Raw genomic sequence first — 21054 nt, forward strand, 5'->3', positions numbered from 1 at the left:
ACACACACACACACTACTCTCAAGGCTTAGTCACAATTCCAGCTGGGTACCTTTTTGTCTCCTAGCAACCAGCACCTCTGCGGTTTCTGGCCTCGCACCTTTAGTTTGGACTGCGAACCCATCCCAACACAAGGATTACAAACACACTCACCAGATGTGGGTTTTGAGTTGCTGCCTGAGCAAAATCGAATCTGCAAAGTATTGGGCCGTTAGCTCTTGTGGAATGACTTTCTTTATGCGGTGAAGTTAATGAAGAACACTGATAGAAATGAAAATGAAAGCCCAGAGGCTTTGAGGCACTCTGACTGCAGTTTTAATCCCAGCTTTCCAAAGGGTGTTTGCAAAACCCCTTATGAGCCCAAGAAAAAAAAGGTCAGCATGAATTCAAACGGACATCAAAACAAACTGTTAATTGAACAAAATCACCTCAAGGATCAGTATAATTCAAAAGACACAGAAGAAGCTGTGAAGTTGAAAGCTGAATCAAAAGAGAAAGAAAAAACAACATCACATATATTTTACATTTAGTTTGATAGACTTTGTGCATCTGTGTGTGTGCATTGCTGATTTGTGACTACAGCCATTTGGGGTCCTGACTGCCTCATGTTATATTCATGAAAGATTTCCATAGTCTCAGAGAACCTGCAGTTATTTATTCATACCTCTATGAATACCTCTGCTGACCCCTGACACACACACACACACACACACACACACACACACACACACACACACACACACACACACACACACACACACACACACACACACACACACACACACACACACACACACACACACACGTGTGTCATAGAATGGAAATATCGCCTCCTCAGATCTCTTCATACACACACACACATACACAGAAACAGTGCTAGCTGACCAGTGGTTAACCTTTAGCTTTTTACTTATGGCAGTGCAGTCTGAGCAGAAGGAGATGGAAAGTCCCTGAGTAGCTCTGACCTGAAACTCACCCAGGTGTTATTGTGTTATATGTATCCAGTGTACTTATTCTGGGCATCTGTGCTGTATTACTTCATCGTTAGGGTAAATTAGGAGAATAAGTGTATGCTTTTGCCTCTAGATGTTTGAAAAGTTTTGTTTCTGGGTTTTTTCTAGTCAGAAAAGCAAACAGAAACGATGTCTACACACAGAGTGGGCCTATAGATTGTCTTGAGTAGGCCTTGCCATACCCATTTTACTCCTCAGATATGTAACAAACCATGGCTGCTGCACTGAGAGCTTTTTATTTTTCTCATCCAAATTTCTGATGCTGCTAGAGACTGATGACTGTGGAAACATTAAATAAAAGAAATCCTCAGTTTTTCCTTTTTATTGGCAAACATCTTTCAGTAGTAAGAACTATACTTTAGTAAGAAAACCTTTATCGTGGGCATCTCTGAATGAAGTCATCATTATCAAGATGCAAGCCTGATGTTAGGACATTAGAACGCCTGTAACCAAGAATTCTAACAACAACTCTACACTGGACGAACTTATTACCATGAATATTACCATGCACGACTCTGATTCCACCTTAAATTTGTGAAAATGTGTTGTGTACACTTGGTGATCTTGCCTTTGGCAAACCCCGAGTGCCTATGTTGTGTGCTTTGTGGATTACTCGGTGCAGAAACATCAGGATGAGACCCCTGACTTACTGCTGATTACATTGCTCTCTTGCTGCCTTAGGATATTTTGTGTATGGAAGTCAAAGCACCGTACATGTGTATGCCTTGGAGTGTGTGTTTGTGTGCATGTGAGTGTGTCCTCTTAAAGATAAGGTGATATACAGCATGCCCAGGGAGAACTGTTGACTTGATGTCAGCCACAATGCACCTGTCTCATACATCACGGTGAGCCAGAGTCTGCAGTCTTTATTGTTCCATCACTTCTCCTCTCCTCTGTGTTATGGAACAACCGCCTCCCACTCAGTGCCTGTTGTTCCCCTCAACATCATAATGTGTATTTAACGGCATGGGTTATATTTAAGTCAGTGCACACCTGCGAAATGTAACCATTTAAATAAGTAATACAAATATATTTAAAATGATTAAAAGTTTAGAGAAGTAACTGTGTAGCCATTAAGTAGCGAGATGGGTTAAATGTACAGCGTGCAGGTTTCCATTTTAATGAAGTCTGTTTAGACTCTGCGTCCTTGACTTTGTATATCTAGGCATGTACCTTTGGGCTGTTTTTAAGTTGAGCTTTCAGAGGGATTTGGAGGGAGAACAAGCACAACGTAAAGGTAGCTACTCTGCTCACCTTCCCTCTGGCTTAGTCCTCTCGTCTCCTTTTGCGATACTTTCCATGTGTGATGGCAACTGTAAATGCTTAAAGTAATGACTGGGAGATCTCACTCTCGATTTCAGTCACTCTAGAGAATAGACGAGGGTGTATACAAGTTCTTTAGAGAAATCCAGAGGAAACGAGGAGGTGATTTATGCAGGGGTTCAGTTTGGTCAGCATTCATCAAATCTACTCTCCTCTGGTTCATGCTTTTTTTTTCTATTCTCAGTCTTCCGAAAATGTTATCGTCTTTGCATGGAGTCAATTAGACCTCTCGAAGCTTGCTGTTTTTGTGTTGATTGAAATAGCTCCTGAATGTGTATCTTTGTGACAGTCCTCTGATCTGGTATCAGCTGCCTGTGGTTAGGTGCGGTGGATCTGTCATCACAGTGGCTCAATAACACTGACCTCAGACCAGCGTTTCCAGGAAAAGCTGTCATCCGATCTTCGGGATCAGTTTTCCACTTTCTAGGTAGCCAGCCATCCACAAAGAGGCATCTTTAACTAGTTTAGCAAGACCACACAGTATGTGTGCGCGCACAGGCTTGTGTGTGTGTGATAAAGGGAGAGTGAGACCGGCCAACCGGATTGACTTTGTTGTTTTTCTAAATGGCTGTCTCCTTCCCTTTTTCTCCCACCCTGGCTCTGTGTAAAACATTAGTCCAATCTAGTAAAATGATTTCCAGGCTATTCTGAGAGATGGAGATGATTATTTCTGGCTTGGAGCGAGCCCGCTGGCTAATGCACAGATAGGTAATAGGAGTGATAATGGACCTGTTGAGAGGTGGTTCTACCTCACCCTCCTGGCTTTTCCTCTTTTCTTCTCACATTGTTCTCCTATTGTCCAGCAGGTAGACAGCATGATGGATGGAGACAGGGCTTGGCTGTGCCCCTGTGCAAAGCATCGCTATCGTACACCCCGCTGTCTGTTGATAGTGCCTGTAAGCGTTTGTCATGATCGATGCTGCTCAGCCCTGCTCCATCATTCAGCCTGACTGCCAATGAAAGGCTTGGACACACTCAGAAACTCAAGCAGACATAATGGTAGGGGGAAATTAGGGTGAATCTAGAGCTCTGACCAAGTATAGATTTTCTCCCTCGTTCTTGCTATAGAAACCCTTTAACTTGCTTCATGGGTGGCAGCAGAGCACGCAGCCACATGTGTGCGGTCATATGGGACTTTTAAGCCTGCAAATACACACAGACATCATGAATCATTTACAGTGAAAGAAGAGATGTGGATAACAGTTAAACTAGCTCTGTCTTGAGTCTCAGTGTGTGTGTGTCAGCCATCATGTGGACTTGATAAGTTCCACTGACATTGTGTTTTCTCTTGGTGGTTGTTGAGTTTTCCAGTCTGGGAGCGCTGTGTGTTTCTCATTGGTTGGTGAGCTGCAGATGATTAGAGCGGAGTCCATCCATGAAATCCCCTTTAGGTCCCATCGAAAAGAGACAGTTTAAGGAAGTGTATCTATGTGTGTGTGTTGTGAGAGTGAGGGGAAGGAGAGAGACAGAGCGTGTTAGGCTAGCTCTATTTTTCAGCATCAGAATAAATCATAAACTCTCCCCAGATGCGTCCACAATGGCCTCCCTTTCCCCTCTTTCAGCATGTGCAGAAGTGCAAGACTTTAGAGGGTTAAAGTTATAAACGAGAAGGCTGCTATGACAGTCCAACTGGCCTGCTGGAAATGAGATAATGCTGCTCAATGACATATTTCCTGCAGTCCATATAAATAAATAGAGAAAGTGACACTGCGGAGGAAAGGGGGAAGTGATACGTAGCTCCAATCAATTATTTTCCCTGCCTGTTTGTACTAGTTTTAGTTGACATTAGCTTTCAAAGTAAAACAAAGACAACAAAGACAAACAGATGCCACTGAAATGTGCTGCATTCAGTATTAGTCCAGTATTTGTTTTTCATTGTGATTCTTTGTATGGCCTATATTTAGTCCAAGAAGAGAGAAAAAGAGTAGGGAAGCAAAACTTTCTCTCTTGGGTTTTTGTGTAAGAGTATTCCTAAAGCAGCCTCGTTATTCTTCTCTTTGTAAAAGAAGCGATTTTTCCGTCGCTGCTTACCAGTCCTCCTCCCACTAAGCTCTCTCCTCCTTTCTCCACCACAAAGGGATGAGAGAGGCACCTTACACACCGAGCATGCTAGTGTACCACATCTGTGCGCGTGTGCATGATAATTTGTGTGAGCATGAATGAAAGATTTTAAGACGTTAAGACGGTGTTTTGACCTGCAGATGATAATGGTAATCACGATGATGATGATAGTGGTGGTGTCTGGCTCGCTCGTCCAGATTGCACTTACTCCTTTGCGGAGGCACGAAACACTGAGGTCAGACAGCAGGGAGAAAGTGAAGGGAGGCACGGCTAAGAGGCATGTTTATCATTTATTTTAGCCGGAAGGGAAGCAAGACGTGAAGGTGTGGAGAGAGCAGGATTGGGGGAGGGCGTGAGGGTGAGAAGGAAGGCAGAGACAGTCTTGGCCGCACACAGGAACACTCAGTCACTCTCAGTCACTCTCTCCGGGCCACACAAATTCACATGTTCATGCCTGTGTTTTTGGCGAGGGTCCAAAGGCCTTGCAGACTCGATCTATGTGCTTTCTCACCTCATTGTCTTTATGTTATCCCCCCACACACATACACCTTCACTCATTTTTGTTCTCTTTCAGCTCAACCAAAGACCTGTCTACACATACAGTACACAAAGCGTGTCAGCACATTAAAGTTTTTGTTTATGTCTTCAACACACAAGGCATGTTTGTTAAGCTCAAAATAGACTCATGACTCTTCAGACTTACCTTTCTTATATTTTGCTTTATTTTTGTGTGTTATGGCCTCTGAGTGCTGATAACTGTCAAAATGTAACCCTTTCAAACTTCAAGGTTCTTTTTCTTTTAATTAAACTTTTTAAAATCATAGTCACCTTTTGTGGCTTGCCTGCCACTTCCTTGTGTTGTTCCTGGGATTTTACCAGGTTAAGTCTCTGGTCCAAAAAAAGAGTATCGACATTAAAGTCACCTGCAAAATTTCCTTTTTGAATCCCAGGCCTTCACTTTGATTGCTAATAAACATTTAGGTAATTATGCCCTTGACAGAGGAATAAATGATATGTAGACATAAACAGTTTGTGTATGTTTGGCTTAGTTTCTCTATCTGAAAGCATTGCTCTCTATTTGCAGTTGTATCTTGACTCATTTGTTGGTACATTTCCACGTGCAATGACTTCTTTTTGAAGGCCCACAGTTTGTTTATGTGGCTGTTTATATGTGTGTCTACTTGTGGGTTTTTACCATGCAGGGAGGAAGAAAGTAGTTAGCATTTAGTGGCAGCACACTGCCATTCTTTTAACAGCTCTCACACACCTCATTAACTCTCTTAATGAGTAAGTAATCAGACACATTCCCCCTCTGTCTTTCTGTCTTTTTCTCCCTCTTTAAATGGTAGAATAAAATTAAGAGCATTTGGCAAGGGTAAACATTTTCTTATCATGTAATCTAGTCGAGCTCTTGAGAAAACAAACACCCGGCCTAAAATAAATGCACTTACACAGGGACCATAGAGGGAAGTCTTTTAGAGAGATACTCTATTTATAATCGCCATAAAATTTAATTAGTAATAAATGGATCAGGAGCTTCTTTTCATTGACTGTGATATTTTTAAAATAGGTTGAAATGTTTTCGTAGCTTGACTGTATAACTCTTTGTAAAAGAACAATGCAGGAAGAGGTGGACTGAAGAGAGAGTGATGAAATAAGGGTGAACGGCTGTGAAGCAGCAACAGGAAATCTTCATCCCTTTCTGCATTACTGAGTTGCTGCCCTGTGAAAAAAAAGATTTCTATCCAGTGCATTTAAGTGATTTTCTTTGCTTTTGAAATTTAAAAGAGCTATCACCCAAACAAATCTCATCTCTTGATGGGAAGTGGTCTACATTTACCCACACTTTCATACATGTGACAGCGTTTCGAAAATAGCTGGTTTTCCCCAAGTTATGCAGCAGTGAAAAGCAAACAAACAAATAAGATGTATTTATTTCATTGCATATTTTTGAGAATATCTCTTTCAAAAACAACCTGAGTTCACCTTGAGAATGTTTAAGAAAAAGTATACAGAAAAGTAAAGTGTTAATAGTGACCAGCAGCTGTAGAAGGCATCAATGAAGTCGACAGAGTGCACACATCTTCTTAAAAGGCAGTTGAAATTTCTCCTAAGGAAAAGCTTTAAAACTAACATATCATAAATAGGATTTATCCTCCCATGTATCAAAGCTTTTGACAGCCAAATGTGGAGGCACAAAGTCGGAAACTAAGAAATCTTTCGTGTATGACAGAGGCAGTTATTTGTTTTCACATGTAAGCTCATGTGCAAATATGTCTATGTGTATAAAGGTCATTACGAGATATAAATTACGCCCACACCAAATATCCTGAAGCTTTGCAGGTGTCAGCCACGAAATGTGTATAAAAGCTGGACTGCCTTAAAAGTGAAGCCAATGCAGATGTGCCTTAAACTTGCTTTCTTCCTCATGATCATAAGAGGGAAACTTCAGGGATTTCTGAAAGAGGCTCAACTTAATAGAAGTTTATGAGATATAACACTACTTCGCAATTGATTTAGTGCAACACTCTCTTGGTGAGTTATTGGTTTAAAAAGCTACCTTTAATACAGCATAATGTTCATTTGGGTAATTATGGTCCCCTACAGGGCGGTGCCTCCGTAGTGTAGTGGTTAACGCACTGGCTTAGCAAGCAAAAGGTTTCTGCTTCCATTCCAGACAGAGACACTAATTTCCTTTTGGGTTGTGTCAGCAAGAGCATCCAGTGTAAAACTCTGCCAAATCAAACATGACAAGGGATCAGCTCAAAGAAGCTTTCATGATCCCATATAGAGCAAAATAGATGAAATAAATCCGACTACCTTGTGATCATCAAGTTGCTACCATGTGAACATGTAGCTTCCTTGAGTTTTAGTCAAAAAATTTAAATGCAAAAGCTGAAATGCCTGAAACGTTATACTTTGTTTTTAATTAAGTGGCTGAACTGCTTCAGCATCCCTAGATATTCATTTTGCCGTCACAAACAATGATTAAAGAATTAAAAGGGTCACAGCGTGTCTTTACGCTGGCGTTTTGATCCGTATATTAACATGAAACCATAGTAGGTATGTGTATCATGAAGGTATGTACAGTGTTAGTGTAGTGTACTGAGATAGAGATCAGAGGTTAATGATGTGAATCAGACAGGAACCAGACATTACCTTCAGCGTGGAGCTAATCTTCAGACCAGGCGCCTTGAGCTATGTCTGATAACATAGCTAATTATTTCAGATATAGACTCTGCGGGGATTCTTGTAAACCAGCATATCAGTAGCTACGTTTATTATCAGAGCAATTTACACTGATTAAACAATAAGATTGTTTGAGGTCCTGAATAAGTGAAACCTTAAAAAGCTTGACCGCAGTATATTAGAGACTGTAGTTCATACAGCGAAGACACACCTGAAAACATGTGTGTTACCGCATCATTACGGCAACAATGGGAATGAACTGTGAGCAACGTCACCCAGAAAGAGCCAGGGGTACATTAATGAACTAACTGCCCACTTGCATGGTATGTAGTGCATTAAGGTAAATGTATACCAGGTCTTGGCTCTTTTGAACACTCACTCTTGTTCACTCAAGCGTTGGATCGCACACCTATGATGAAAAAAAGGCATGCTGCGTGCAGGAAATAAGGAAAGAAAAAGTTGTAGGTCTAACATTATTGCAGCAAGTCCCTCAGCCTTGGAGTAGAGGCTGAGGGACTGCCTCGGGATATTCTTCAACGCATTGTAATGAGTGCATGGAAGGAGTCTGGGCAGTGGCGACTGCTGCAAAGCTCTGGTGGTTTCTTCTACCCCGAACAGAGCTCTGCGAGTGTCATGAAGCCCGGAGGTTATAACCGCTTCTCCTTCGTCTCCTGACTTTATCTGCTCCTGCAATCCACTATCTGACTCTGAGGTTAGATAAGTCTGATGCAGTACACACATTTTAAAACATATGCGCTGGCCAGACACTCAAATCCAAGATGATTTCATGAAGAAACAAGGCACAAAGAAGATGGAAGTGGTTCCTTTGCCAAGATGATTTCTGAACTATCTCTGGGCTGCTGCACAAGTGATGCACTGTCGTGGTATTTGCTAAAAGGCTTTAACATTAGATTTACTGTCGCTAGATTTTGTGTCAAACACCATGGTGACCATTATCTCTATTTGTGGTGACTGTTGTCATATAATCATGTCTGTTTTTGAATGGATCAGTGCTTCCCTGAAATCAGCTCGACTGAAATCAACTAATCAGAGATGTCAAAGTTCTCAGCAGCAACACAGTTGGAGCCAAGCTTAGAAAATACCAGTGAGGGGCAACCACAGACTATGTAAAATACAGTATGGTCTCCCACAGAAATGTCCTGTTTGCCATTTTAGGAATGTGTAAATGCAGAAATGTCGAGTTGCTAAATTTAATATTGTTCTGGCTCCTGTAGGAGTTTAACCCGTCGATAAATCCTTATAGAATACAGAAGACTTCAGACTCCAAACCATGACCACTGTGATTATTGTGTTTGATGTGACAAAGGGAGAGAAAGAAACATGCAAAGGGACAAAAGCAGTATAAGTAAATGAGATTTTCTGGCACTATAGATAGCATCATTTATAGTTGTCATGGGTTTTTTTGAGGGGGGGTGCACATTGTCCCAGAATAGACTTATATTTTTTAAGTGATCTCCCACGACCTCAGCACCAAATCCAGTCAAACAGCACCATAATTGGTAGTCTATAGATCACTCTAACCAATTGTGTTTTAGCATGCTAGCAGGATTGACGAGTTCACCCTAGAGCTATCATTTTACTACTTACAAAAATGGGATTGTCCTCATATCATCAGAGCTTTCCATCCTTTTCTCATGCCTGTCCCCATATTTATGTCTTTCTTCCTCTCCCAGCACCTACTGCCTCCGGCATTTAATGCCGCCTGAGCACAGCAATTTGTTGAAATTTCCCATTGGAGCCTGGGAGTGAACACACACATACAACCACCACACAGAGAAAAGATATCCTCATATGTCCAGGGGCAAGAAGTCATTAACCAAATGTGTGCAGAAGATCACAAAAGAGACATCTTTTGTGTGTTGGTGGTTTTCTTTTGTTGTAGAAAGGTGAAGAGAAGGTGAGGGGACTAATTAGTAATTAGAGTTCAGGTCCAGGTAGACCTCCTTTGATAAGCGGCACCAATTCAGCCCGGGTGCCAGACTGACTCAGCTTTCATTTCTTCACTCATGCTGTTTTGCCAAGAGAACAACAAAGGAGCTGGAGGGAGCACAACCGTTCTGGCTCTCATGTTTGCTAGTTAGGAGACACGAAGCCGGTTTGGTGTTTGGGATATGATCCTGCAAAATATGGCAGACTGACAGAATAGCTAGATTATTGTTGTGTAATTGCCTAAATTGCCTGCTAACTGTGATGCCCTATATCTCAATGAAAGCAGATGTTATGCAGATCTTCCGAGAAAATGTAACTCAGAAACCTCACAGGATAAAATTAGAATGTGCCACTAGATGGAATATTTATGTTCTGTCTGAACGCGAGCCAGCGACGTGTGTGTTTCATTTGCACATCTGTACGTGCTCGTCAGGTTTTTGTGTGTTCAGAATAGCAGCCATATAAAGGGCTGCTTACTTGTTCCCTTATCCGCTAAATAAAAGTGCCCCTAACACGGTCATTCCCATGCAACATCATTGTAATGCCGTCTTTTAATGGAACAAGACTGTAAACACGGGGCAAGACCCTACAAGTCAGAGTAGACTGCCACAATTCAATCTGACCTCAATATTTTATGCCATGGAATCAAACACACAAATTCCATTTTAATTGTGGTGTATTTGCAGTGGCCTGCATAGTACTCTTTTAATTTTTGCTGTACCGTAAAGAAACAACCACCCATTCATTAGATGGATTGAGCAACACAACCGCTGTAATGCGTTTTACTCCCCTCTTTTGTATCCTGCCGAAACAATGTCTGTGCGATATTCATTCCCGGGAACATTCTGGAAAGCATCACCCAGTGGGGACACTATGTGAGACTGTGTGTCTTGGGAACTCATTTTAGCATTACCCCATGGGGGTTTTAGCGTGGATATTTGTTGTGTGCATCAGAGGATTGCATGCTGTGGTGCGCATGAACATTAACTAAGCAGGAGTCATCAAAGTCTGATTCTGGTGTTGTGCCTTAGCCCTTCTGTGGGTGACCATAAGTGCTCTGTTTACATCTGTCCGGGCTGTGGGAGCCTTCCTTGCATGAGGCAGGAGCCTCTCTGGTATCAGCCAAGAGTTTCCCTGAGTAGAGTATGTACAGAAGATGGTTACATGCTTTCTGAGTCAGGTTAGCTCACAATTTAAACAATAGGCAAAATACTGTGACAATTAAAATAGGTCTTGTGCTTCAAATACTGCTTTTCTCTCTGTTCGGGTCGATTATCACACACACACACTCACACACACACCAAATATTATATGGGAAAATAATGCTCTTTGTGCTACTGCGGGAACACCACCAACATCTCATTGGTCGCTGCCCAGCTGTCTGTCTGCCCAACTGTCTGTGAACTGGTGCCTCACACCAGTGCATGGTCAGGGCACAGTGAACAAATTATAGCCTGAGTGAACATTGAATAATACAGCCAACAACAAAAAAAATAACATCTTCATTATGAATGAGTTGGCCATGCAGTATCAGACCTAAGGGTGTTGGCAGAAGGGAAAAAAATGCCCATAGCGTTCCTGTTCTGCACCATTGAGTGTGTTAAAAGAAAGAGCTACACTGAATAGAGTTTGATTCCTGCTGCTAGCAAAGCATGCTTAAACACTAGAAGTGAAAGGTTCACAGAGGAAATTGCTGGAACATGTTAACATTGCTTCCGAAATTGAGTTATATTGGACACACATCCTCTCAAAGTAAAAAAAGACCAAACCAAAGCGATAATCGAGGATGGATTGTCTCTAACCGATGCCTTCTTATTGTGTCCGCAGAGATCTGAGCGAGAACTACATCCAGTCCATTCCCAGAAAAGCTTTCAGGGGAGCTACAGACATCAAAAACCTGTGAGTACCTCACTCTTTCCAGGGTAAATGTGCTCTGCCCTGCAATGTACAGTTATCTTCGTTATTAAATAAGGATTGGTCTATAGAAGCTTTAAAAAAGTTATGAGGTTATGATGAATGCAACCAAAAAGTCTAGCAACATCTGAAAGTAACCACATTTACAAACTGAAAAATACATGGAAACAGTTAAGTGATTAAAAGTCGCTTAAGGAAGTATAAAAATAACTGGTTAATTAGTTATTAACATGATTCTAACATTGCAGTTATGGCAAGTCAATGAAGAGTCAAGCAAGATTATACAGAATAAATTATTATATTACAAGCTACTGTAAATGAACATTTTCCAATATTTATCCAGTCGGGTTAATGGCCTTTGGTAACCGCAAAACATTATGTACATGTCGGTATGTGTAATTCCAGCAGACTGTGCATCACACTGATTAAGTAGACTAACTACCTCACACACACACACACACACACACACACACACACACACACACACACACACACACACACACACACACACACACACACACACACACACACACACAGAGCTCCCCAAAGGCGTCTTGTAGCAACACTGATTTGCATCTTCGCACGGACACATACTGTAGATTTATGAGGTGTATCGATGCAGATAAACAATTAGTGAAGTGCTACTCTTGGGGTTACAAGAGCTGAGATGACTAAACCAGTATTGATTTACCACAATCCATCAGTGTTCTGCTCACTGTACCCATGATTACAAATAGCCTATAGGGAGGCGGAAAGATTGTTTACTGTATGTGCCTCGTGTAACAAAGGCTCTCTCTTGTGTGTGATCTGCAGCCAGCTGGATAAAAACCACATCAGCTGCATAGAGGACGGAGCCTTCAGAGCTCTGAGAGGCTTGGAAGTGCTGTAAGTATCTGAAGTGATGCTATTCATCCAACCCAGCCCTCTATTGTTCCATTAAAGCACTTAGTTAAATTAAGACATTGTTTTGGCCTCGCTAATAAGCATAACTAACAAAGCACAGGCCTGGCTTATACCAAAATACCCCCCTGTGGGCCTCACGAGGGGGGCCAGCATCATGGAGACCAAGCTTCATTAAGTCACAGTTGACAGCAGTGTTCCCTTCGATCACATTAACACCCCCCACCTGCCCACCACTTCACCTCCATCTACACATCACCCACTTCTGGGCAGGCCATCTGACATTTGGGGGTTCCTACCATTTTACAAAAAAAAAAAAAAAAGAATCCTATTCAAGTTAGCACTCAATCCTCCATGCATTGGTGACCATGCTTAGCAGTTTTTGAACATTCAATTAATCATCCCTTGTCTAAAGTGTCCAAGCGGTCTCTGTTAGAGCTCTCCACCTGAAACAATTTAGACTTACAGTTCAGGCAGGGGGACGAGGGCACTTTGACAGGCTTGCTATTTTGATAGTGAAAGGCTGTTTTGCATGTGTGTTTGTGTATGAAGGGTTTGAAAAAAGTGACAGCTGCTGTCATGACATGGAGGAAATAGTCGTAGGGTTGTCACAGTGGTACAAGCAGGGATAGGGGGTTGTTTTGATAGGGTCTGTATTTATAGGTTTCGTGGGGGGAGGAGGACAGCTTGCGTTGAAAGGGGGTAGCAGGTTGAAATATTGCAAAGGGTTATTAGGCTGATTGAAATGACCCGATTCTCTTTCTGCAGCTGATGCCCAGAGTTCGATGAAAGTGGTGTGATCATGACTGTGAGCTTGCCTGTGCATATTTGCATGCATGAATGTCTGCATCTGCGAGGAATAAGGTGCTAGACTCCTGATAGGCCACGAGAAGAAAGAGAGACGGGGAGAGTTTCAAAGAGAACTGATTCCAAAAAGTTTACCGATGCTAAAATCTTGTTTTCTTTTTCACAGAACGCTGAACAACAACAACATCAGCAGCATCCCCGTCTCTAGCTTCAACCACATGCCCAAACTACGGACTTTGTAAGTCTCACAAATCCCACCACTTTTCTACTGATCCGGAGATATTTCCCATAAAAATAAAACAATATTCCACACACAAACAGGCAAAGCATAGAAAGGGCTGAGTCCTGTGTGATTTCAATGGGAGTAGACAGGTTCTGTCATTCCAGTCAATGTTGGGTGGCAGCCATAACCACAGAGTACCACAGAAGGGTCTGTAGCAATGCCAGGGGCCATTATTCCCTCCATCTAAAGACAACAACTGGCCCAGATAGACACAAATAGCCCCACAAGTCTATTGTGTATTATGCATTGTATGTGATTACTAAATCTGAAATTATGCACAAATTAAAACAATTATGCCTGCTGAAACTCTGGACCGTGACTCCACTGCTCTTGCGGTGACATTTTAGGCTCCCAGTGGGGTAGTATTATATGGCTGTTCTGTTTGTGTGCACACCATGCGTCTGCACACATGGATTTGCGAGTTAACACACATGCTCCAGAGGTCCACCTCACCACGGCAAGAGTTATTCTGGACAGGCACAGCACTGCAGGAATGCAGTGTTTGGAGTAGGTTTAGAAAAGACCTCTTTAGTGTTCCTCTTTTTTAGAAAGTGTCATTTATAATCATCCGTGCAGCGTATCATTTGTGTTTTGCCACAGGGATTGGATGTGATGAGTTGTAGGAAAGAATAGACACGTTTTATGCTATTTATGTCTTCAGCTTGTGGTATTTTAGACAGAAAAGGAAAACTTCTTCAATCAATCAACTTTTCTTTTTTTTCCCCCTCTCATTTAACAGCCGTCTCCACTCGAACAATCTGAACTGTGACTGTCACCTGGCGTGGTTGGCCCAGTGGCTCAGGCAGAGGCCTACAATTGGCTTATTCACACAATGCACTGCCCCTCCTGAGCTCAGAGGACTTAATGTGGCAGAAGTACAGAAGCATGAATTCAGCTGCTCAGGTAAGATACATTTACAATAAACTTTTGACCAGCAAACAATGCGTTTTATAAAAGTTTTTTTTGTGCAAAAGGCAGCAAACAAAATGGTTCTTTATGACAACGTCTCCCTGTGGAGTAAATCTTTTACGGTCCCCTGGTCACACTGACACAAAAACACAGGAAGTATCCTGTGTTTTTGTTTCAGTGTGTATTCACCTGGCAGCCACATGATAACCTGGCAACCCCATGCTCTCTTCTGGCCTTTGCATGAGTGCCCACCTCTTGAGGAGCTGGCGCTGTTGCAAGGAAAATGCCCAGCGCACAGCTGGAGCGATGGCTGCCCCCATTGACAGTAGACCCTCTGTCCTCAATTTGTCATTATTTATAGCTTCTCACCTTCTAGCACAAGGATAACCGTGGCTTTGAAATCACTATTTCTTTTGCGGTGTGTGCGCATGTGTGTGCGTGCGCGTGCACGTGTGTGTGTGAGAGACAGAGAGAGCATGTGCATGTGGGTGTGTCATGCCGTGCATTGGGGTTATCATATCCGGACAATGGAAAAACAGCATGAGAACCTCCACTCCCCACAAGGCCAGCTGCGAGGGGTGTTTGTGTCTACGTTTGTGTGTGTGTGTACCTCTCTCTGTCTCTCTCTCTCCATGGGTTGTGATTTTTACGCAGCCATACGGCGTGACAGCACAGATCATTAACTATTCATCGCCCAGGGAAAGAGACTCAAAGCGTGGGAGTGTAACGATTCCAGATACGAAAGGGGAGCAGGGGGTGTCAGGGAAATTTGGTTTCTGATAGGATACTGATACAGAAAGTTGAGGTTTCGAATGATGGAGAGCTGTAGTTCATGTAGCATACATATAAGCTGCTGTTGTGTAAAAATACCTAAAAAAGTTAGGAGTGTTGTAGACAGACAAACATTGATTTTTTTTTTTTTTTGAGAGTGTCAATAGCTGATCGTTTTTGTCCCTGCTAACACCAGCAGGAAATCTGCCGCTACTATGTATTTGTGTGTGTAAGTACACAGTGATGCACACACACAAACACATACTAACAGTTTCTTCTTGAGAGGATGAGTGACCAGAAGTTGAACTCCCAGTGAAGGACTCATTAGGGACTGGCTCGCTGGCACATGCATATACACACATACTCCTGTTTTTTTGGGTTTTTTTTAGTATTTTTGATGTTCAGCACTGTGTGGTTGTGCGTGTATTTAGTGTGAGCTGTGACCAGGCCAGGCCACCTGCGGGGGATTTGGGGCGGGGTGGCGCTGTGTTGGAAGAAAAGAAGATGGAGAAGCGAGGCGTGTTGCTGTTATGAGAGGCAGGAGAAGGAAAACGGGGTACAGTGTGTTATTCATCGATTCGAAATATGATGAAATTCTGCAGCACCCTGTGTTATGACTCACTTTCTTTCAGTCCCAGTTTTAGGCTGGAAAGCACCACTGTATTGTAAATTTTTGCCTGTAATGAGCAGAGTAACACATTTACTGCTTCGCTTTGAGGAAAAATATTTTTCCAGGCAATGATTTATCATCGGTCCCCTTTAAAAATGGGGTCATTCTTTAATAGTTTAAAAAAACATTGCTGTGTGCTGTATACCAATACTTAATGATTAAAAAAAATGGAAAAGCGGATTTAAAAAGTACTAAATCCAGGTGAAAATTGGATTTTAAACAACATTTGCAGAATAAACACTCCTTCTTTAACTTTCTAAATGCTTGAAGGGACTCCTGTGCAAAACCAGTCACTCATTTGCGTTATCTCACAAATTTCTGCAGTGAGATGCATTTTCTGTTCTCCAAACAATTTTGTTTCTTTCAAAAAGGTTTTTAGGTTTGAAATCTGGCTGAAAATCTTTTTTCCCCTTAGCTGTAGCCAATTACACAAGCGTCAGTTTCTGCTTTAGGATACAGTTACTCCCGTTTGTCTTAATGGGCTTTTCTGTGTGTTGTTTTATTCAAACCAAACATTACGCATAACTCCCTTGATCGTTTGCAGCAGATCAAACCCAAAGTTAAAAGGTTCTTGTGCCAACATCATGCTCTATATGACAAAAAATGGATGACTAATTCTACCGCATAACTGCTCTCACAATATAATACAAAAGTAAAAATATTGTGTTTGAGATGAATAATTAATAATAAATTGCTTCAGGGTTGAATACAATACAGCTCTTGTAGTGTGAAACAGGAATTACCCTATAAAAATGGGAAACTGCAGAGGAGACAAATGGGAAGAGGCCAGCGATGGAGGGGAGTTAAATATCAAGACTTGTGAGCACATGGACAGAAGCTAATGGCTTGCAGTGATAAAGAGGCTGAAAATGAGGATGTTAAAAGGGAGTATGAAAGTACAGGTGGAGCAGGGGAAAACTGCTGGAAGAAGGAAAGCAAATAAAAGAAGGGCAATGGGAAGGTAACTGGGTAGCAGAGAAGGCGAATTGGAGAGATAATGGGGGATAGGCAGGAAAAAAAAAACAGGGGAGGAGCAAACATCAAACAGCTTCACCTCAAGTGTACCTGTCACAGAGCTGTCATTGTTAAGGGCGCTCCAGCTGTGCTCTGCACTCCCCCTGATCCCAGGCCTGTCAGATATGCCATGTTGGATCAGAAGGGAGTTTTTCTCTGCCCTACACCTGATCCCAGATCTGTCAAACCTCTGCCGTCCTCTGATCACAGTGCCTCATATCGCATGTGCTGAGGGACTGTACCAGTGTCACACTCGCGATGATAATCGCTGACTTGATTCCCAGATGTGTCGAAGCATTCCGTCCCATCAGGTAATTGATTATGATTGACCAGATGTATGAAGTCTGACCTTAAACATGTCTTATTAGCTAAATGGTCCAAACGCTCGCGCCAGTAATTTTATGGTAAACCATAATGATTCTGGAGTTATGCTTTCTCTGTCACCGACTTTCACCATCACTCACTCTGTCTTCCTCTCGCTGAATGTCTACTCCCACTTGGCTCTCTCGCCAACATTTTTCCACACAAGCTGAGCGATAGATAGGAACGCGATCAAATATTCATGGTTTGAAACTTGGATTAGTAATGCTGTGTAAATGAGGCCATTTAAAAGTCTGTTTTATTCATTTTATCTGGGTTAGACTTGCGTACACACATCTTGTACGCACACACCAAACACGCTGTACTGCCAGCGCAAGCGCCTGCTCTTCACCACACTGTTGACAGTGCCATAGCTATTTGAACAGGTATCTAGAGACAGTATGACGGGTTGTGTGCTCTGTATGCAAATTAAAAAGTTGAAGCTTTTTAGAAGTGGAGAGGTGGGGGGTTGTAAAGCTGAATGTGCAGAATGGCATCAGTTCTTCCCAGAGAACGCAGACTCAGGAGGAATATTTGCGAAGAGATCAATGGATGTTATTGGGAGACCTTCAATTGCCACTCCAGCTCATTCAAGCGCTTTCTCTCCCCTACATCTACTTCGGCACTGCTTTGATATATAACCTAGTTTCTTACCCACTGATTCTAAAAGCTATGTAAGTCTTTTTCTTTTATTTGTTTTTCTCATCCCTAGGAATGCGTGTTCATTTGCAATTCAGCTTATAAAACAAAGGCTTGATGACTTGAGCAGCCGCATAAGAGTTTGAGCCTCAATTAGGAAGCATGAGGGGCTTTATATCACCACAGAAAGATCTCCAGCAATTACATCCATTACATCTTGTTATCCTGAAACCAACAAATTCACCTGTGCTCACACACCTGTAGCAGCTCCACATTCCTCTCTTTTATGCATATCCTTCCCTCTGATTGTCTCTTCAGGACACCAGGAGTCTTCAAGCCCGCAGCCTTGCAGCACTGGTGGAGGCTCTTGTCCTGCCATGTGTACCTGCAGTAACAACATCGTGGACTGTAGAGGAAAAGGTCTGACTGCCATCCCAGCAAACCTGCCTGAGAGCATGGCTGAAATGTGAGCGCACTACTTCTTTCTTTATCAAACATGTGACAAAAAAAAGCTTTTACAAAAGAAAAAAAAGTCTTCAAATAAAAACCATCTGTGTCTGAAAAATAATAAGTGCAAAATCTGATACCGCCTGAAAACTTTAGAAATATACATTTTTCATGACTGCTGCACTGCAGCTATCACAAATGTCCATAATTCTTTACAGAGTGTTTTCATGGACGAGTGACTGACATGGAAAAGATTCATTATAAACTCCTCAAAAATTCTTAACATTCTTAATTTAATTCTCTTTGCATCAGTCAACGTTTTCTTTAATTGTAGGGGTTTCACAAGGCCGGGGGAGATATGAGCATGCTTGTTTTATGTACGCATGCTGTTCTGGGTTAGTTTTTTCAGCATGAATCACCTGGCAGGGCATTCATCATTTTGCTGTGCACTGAGAACGACACATACAGTCTTACGGTCGACTGTAGATTGAAACTGCATGCTCTTATCAGCTCAGATGGCTGTGAACCACATGCGAGTGCTTTACTAACATCCCTCCCTCAGTTTATCAGCCCTCCAACATCTGTCTGAGTATTAACTGTTTACGGCCCAGGATACTGTAATTCCTAGGAATGCATGGCTAAACTTTTCAAACGAGTCTTTTTTAGTTCTCTTTATCGGGCTTTCATGCCACTCGCAGAAATCTGCATGAAATGGCACTGCAACTTTGTGATTTATGCATGGTGAGAAAAAAAGGAGGATGAAGGGAGGAAGCCAGCGGTCGCATTGCATGTTCTTCCAAGGAGCATGTGTGTCGTTAGGAGGACACAGCAAGTTTCTAGGTCTCCTCCTCCCCATGGGGTCTGTTTATAAATACCCAGCTACCATGGAAGTCACAGATCCCATGTTCCCCAACAACCCTGACCCATTTCTAGTGCAGTGGCGTTCTGAATTTCCTAATTTGGACATGCTGGTCCACACTTCTTGTTCTTCTCTAATTAAATGACCACCCAAGAAATACAGAGACATTTCTAAAAGCTAGGCTTCAGGCATCTTGCATTTTTACTTTTGGGATATAATTAATTCAGCCTGATCTTTAGTCCTGGTCTACAAACTGTAAAACATGGGAAAATTGAGATGCAGTTTTGCAATGTTTTATGGTTTGTAGACCTCCTCAGCATGCCCTCCAGTTGTAATGTTCCACAAGTGGGATATCATACACACTAATATGATCTATGAGACTAATAACCAGTGAGCTGCACTAATGGGTGACCAGGGAAGCTTCTGAAGGATAGCTCTATCATGCACGTTTTATAGAGAGTGGAGTCTATCTGGATAGCAGATGGGTTAGGCCATGTTAAAACCTTCCCTGCCCTTCACATCTAATTGGTGCTTTACTGTGTTCTGCTAATAAACTCTACTATGCTCTGACTCATCTTTTACAAGACCACAAAGGTAAATCACTCTGTTATATTATGCCTATTCTGTCCTGCCCACCAGGGCCTTACCTTACAGGTTTAATTCCCACAATTTTCTTTCCTGTACCCGTGTCTCCTCCTCTCTTCATTTTTTTTATCACTACATTTCACTCTGTCCTCCCTCCCTGTCTCCCCCCATTGCCGGATTTCAAGGAAACAAATCAACGCCGAATAACTAAAAAAGAGGGGGTTGAGGCGCTGGTCCGTTCTGTAACTTGGTGCAGCAGGTTTGATCTGTGCTTGAAGTTCATTATAAAATCAGTTGCAATTACAGCAAGGGCGGCTGCTAGATATCAAGGCTAGCCTAATACCTTGTTAATGAGGCCCTCTGTAACTCACGAACACACACGCATGCTGCTCTCATTATGTACAAATCGGAGGATTGCGAACCTCTCTGCCCCGTTTTACCCTAATGAATGCCAGTGTTGTGTTTATGGCTGCCGAGGATGTGAGCTGGTTTCTGGTCCTCTGTCTTGTGAAACCAGGCCCAGTTAGCCTGAACGCTACCACAACAGATTATTATGCGCCATAGTCCCCGTCTGCAATGAGTGAATGCTGCCATAAAATTCTCCCCCCTGCCTTTCATCCACACCGCTATGGCTCTGCCATCTACTTCTTACTCACGCACTCACTGGGTGAATACCCAAAGGCATAATGTGTTTCCCCTTAATGAAAACCATGCCCAGGCCCTAATGAAAAGGATGAAGAACATTGATTAGACTGATACAAACAAGAGAACACACACACACTCAGACACACATACAAATGTTGAGCCTGATAAATTGGATGCAAACCATTGATCGTCGGTCCACTGGCAACTCTGAGAGATTCTATCTTATTTTTTTCCTGTCTGCCAATTGGACGGAGTAGCTCCTGTGTTGATTGCAGGGATTAAGTCGCTTCCACATATTGATCTGGAAGGAGTGACAATGTGAGAGCTTAAAAGTTGTCAGGCAGGCAGTGTGTGTATATCCTTGTCTGGCTCAGAGAAACACACCGGGATACCACAGCATGTAGGCATGCTTATACACAGCAGACGTATACATACACATACAAACATCATGTAGAGTGCCAGACTGGTTTGGACCAGTCAGACAGACTGGTTGATGAGAGAAGGCGCTAAAGCCACTTGGCCCACCACTCTGCCTCATGGTGAGGGCAGAGGAAACCACAGTGCTGTCACTCCTCTCTAAATCCACAGACTCGCTGGGACATTCAGACAAAAACAGACAGAGAGAGCATGTCCACCACAGGAATCTGTGGTCTGGAATCACTGCTATCCTGAGAATGTCAGTTGGATTTCTATATCTCTCCTTAAAGGCCACTCCTT

The 21054-nt window shown here is 42.5% G+C and overlaps 1 protein-coding gene across 3 annotated transcripts in view; it reads left to right on the forward strand.

The window, feature by feature from the left end:
* The window catches only part of slit1a (slit homolog 1a), an 86194-nt gene that overhangs the window by 36132 nt on the left and 29008 nt on the right, over positions 1-21054 (forward strand). For all 3 annotated transcript variants that reach the window (XM_080869514.1, XM_080869515.1, XM_080869516.1), the window contains 5 exons: positions 11362-11433; positions 12262-12333; positions 13322-13393; positions 14178-14341; positions 18120-18267. In XM_080869514.1, coding sequence (XP_080725640.1) covers positions 11362-11433; positions 12262-12333; positions 13322-13393; positions 14178-14341; positions 18120-18267 — 528 coding nt within the window. The remainder of the gene's footprint in view (positions 1-11361; positions 11434-12261; positions 12334-13321; positions 13394-14177; positions 14342-18119; positions 18268-21054) is intronic.

The sequence above is a fragment of the Rhamphochromis sp. 'chilingali' genome (assembly GCF_963969265.1).
Source record: "Rhamphochromis sp. 'chilingali' genome assembly, chromosome: 20".
Lineage (NCBI taxonomy): Eukaryota > Metazoa > Chordata > Actinopteri > Cichliformes > Cichlidae > Rhamphochromis > Rhamphochromis sp. 'chilingali'.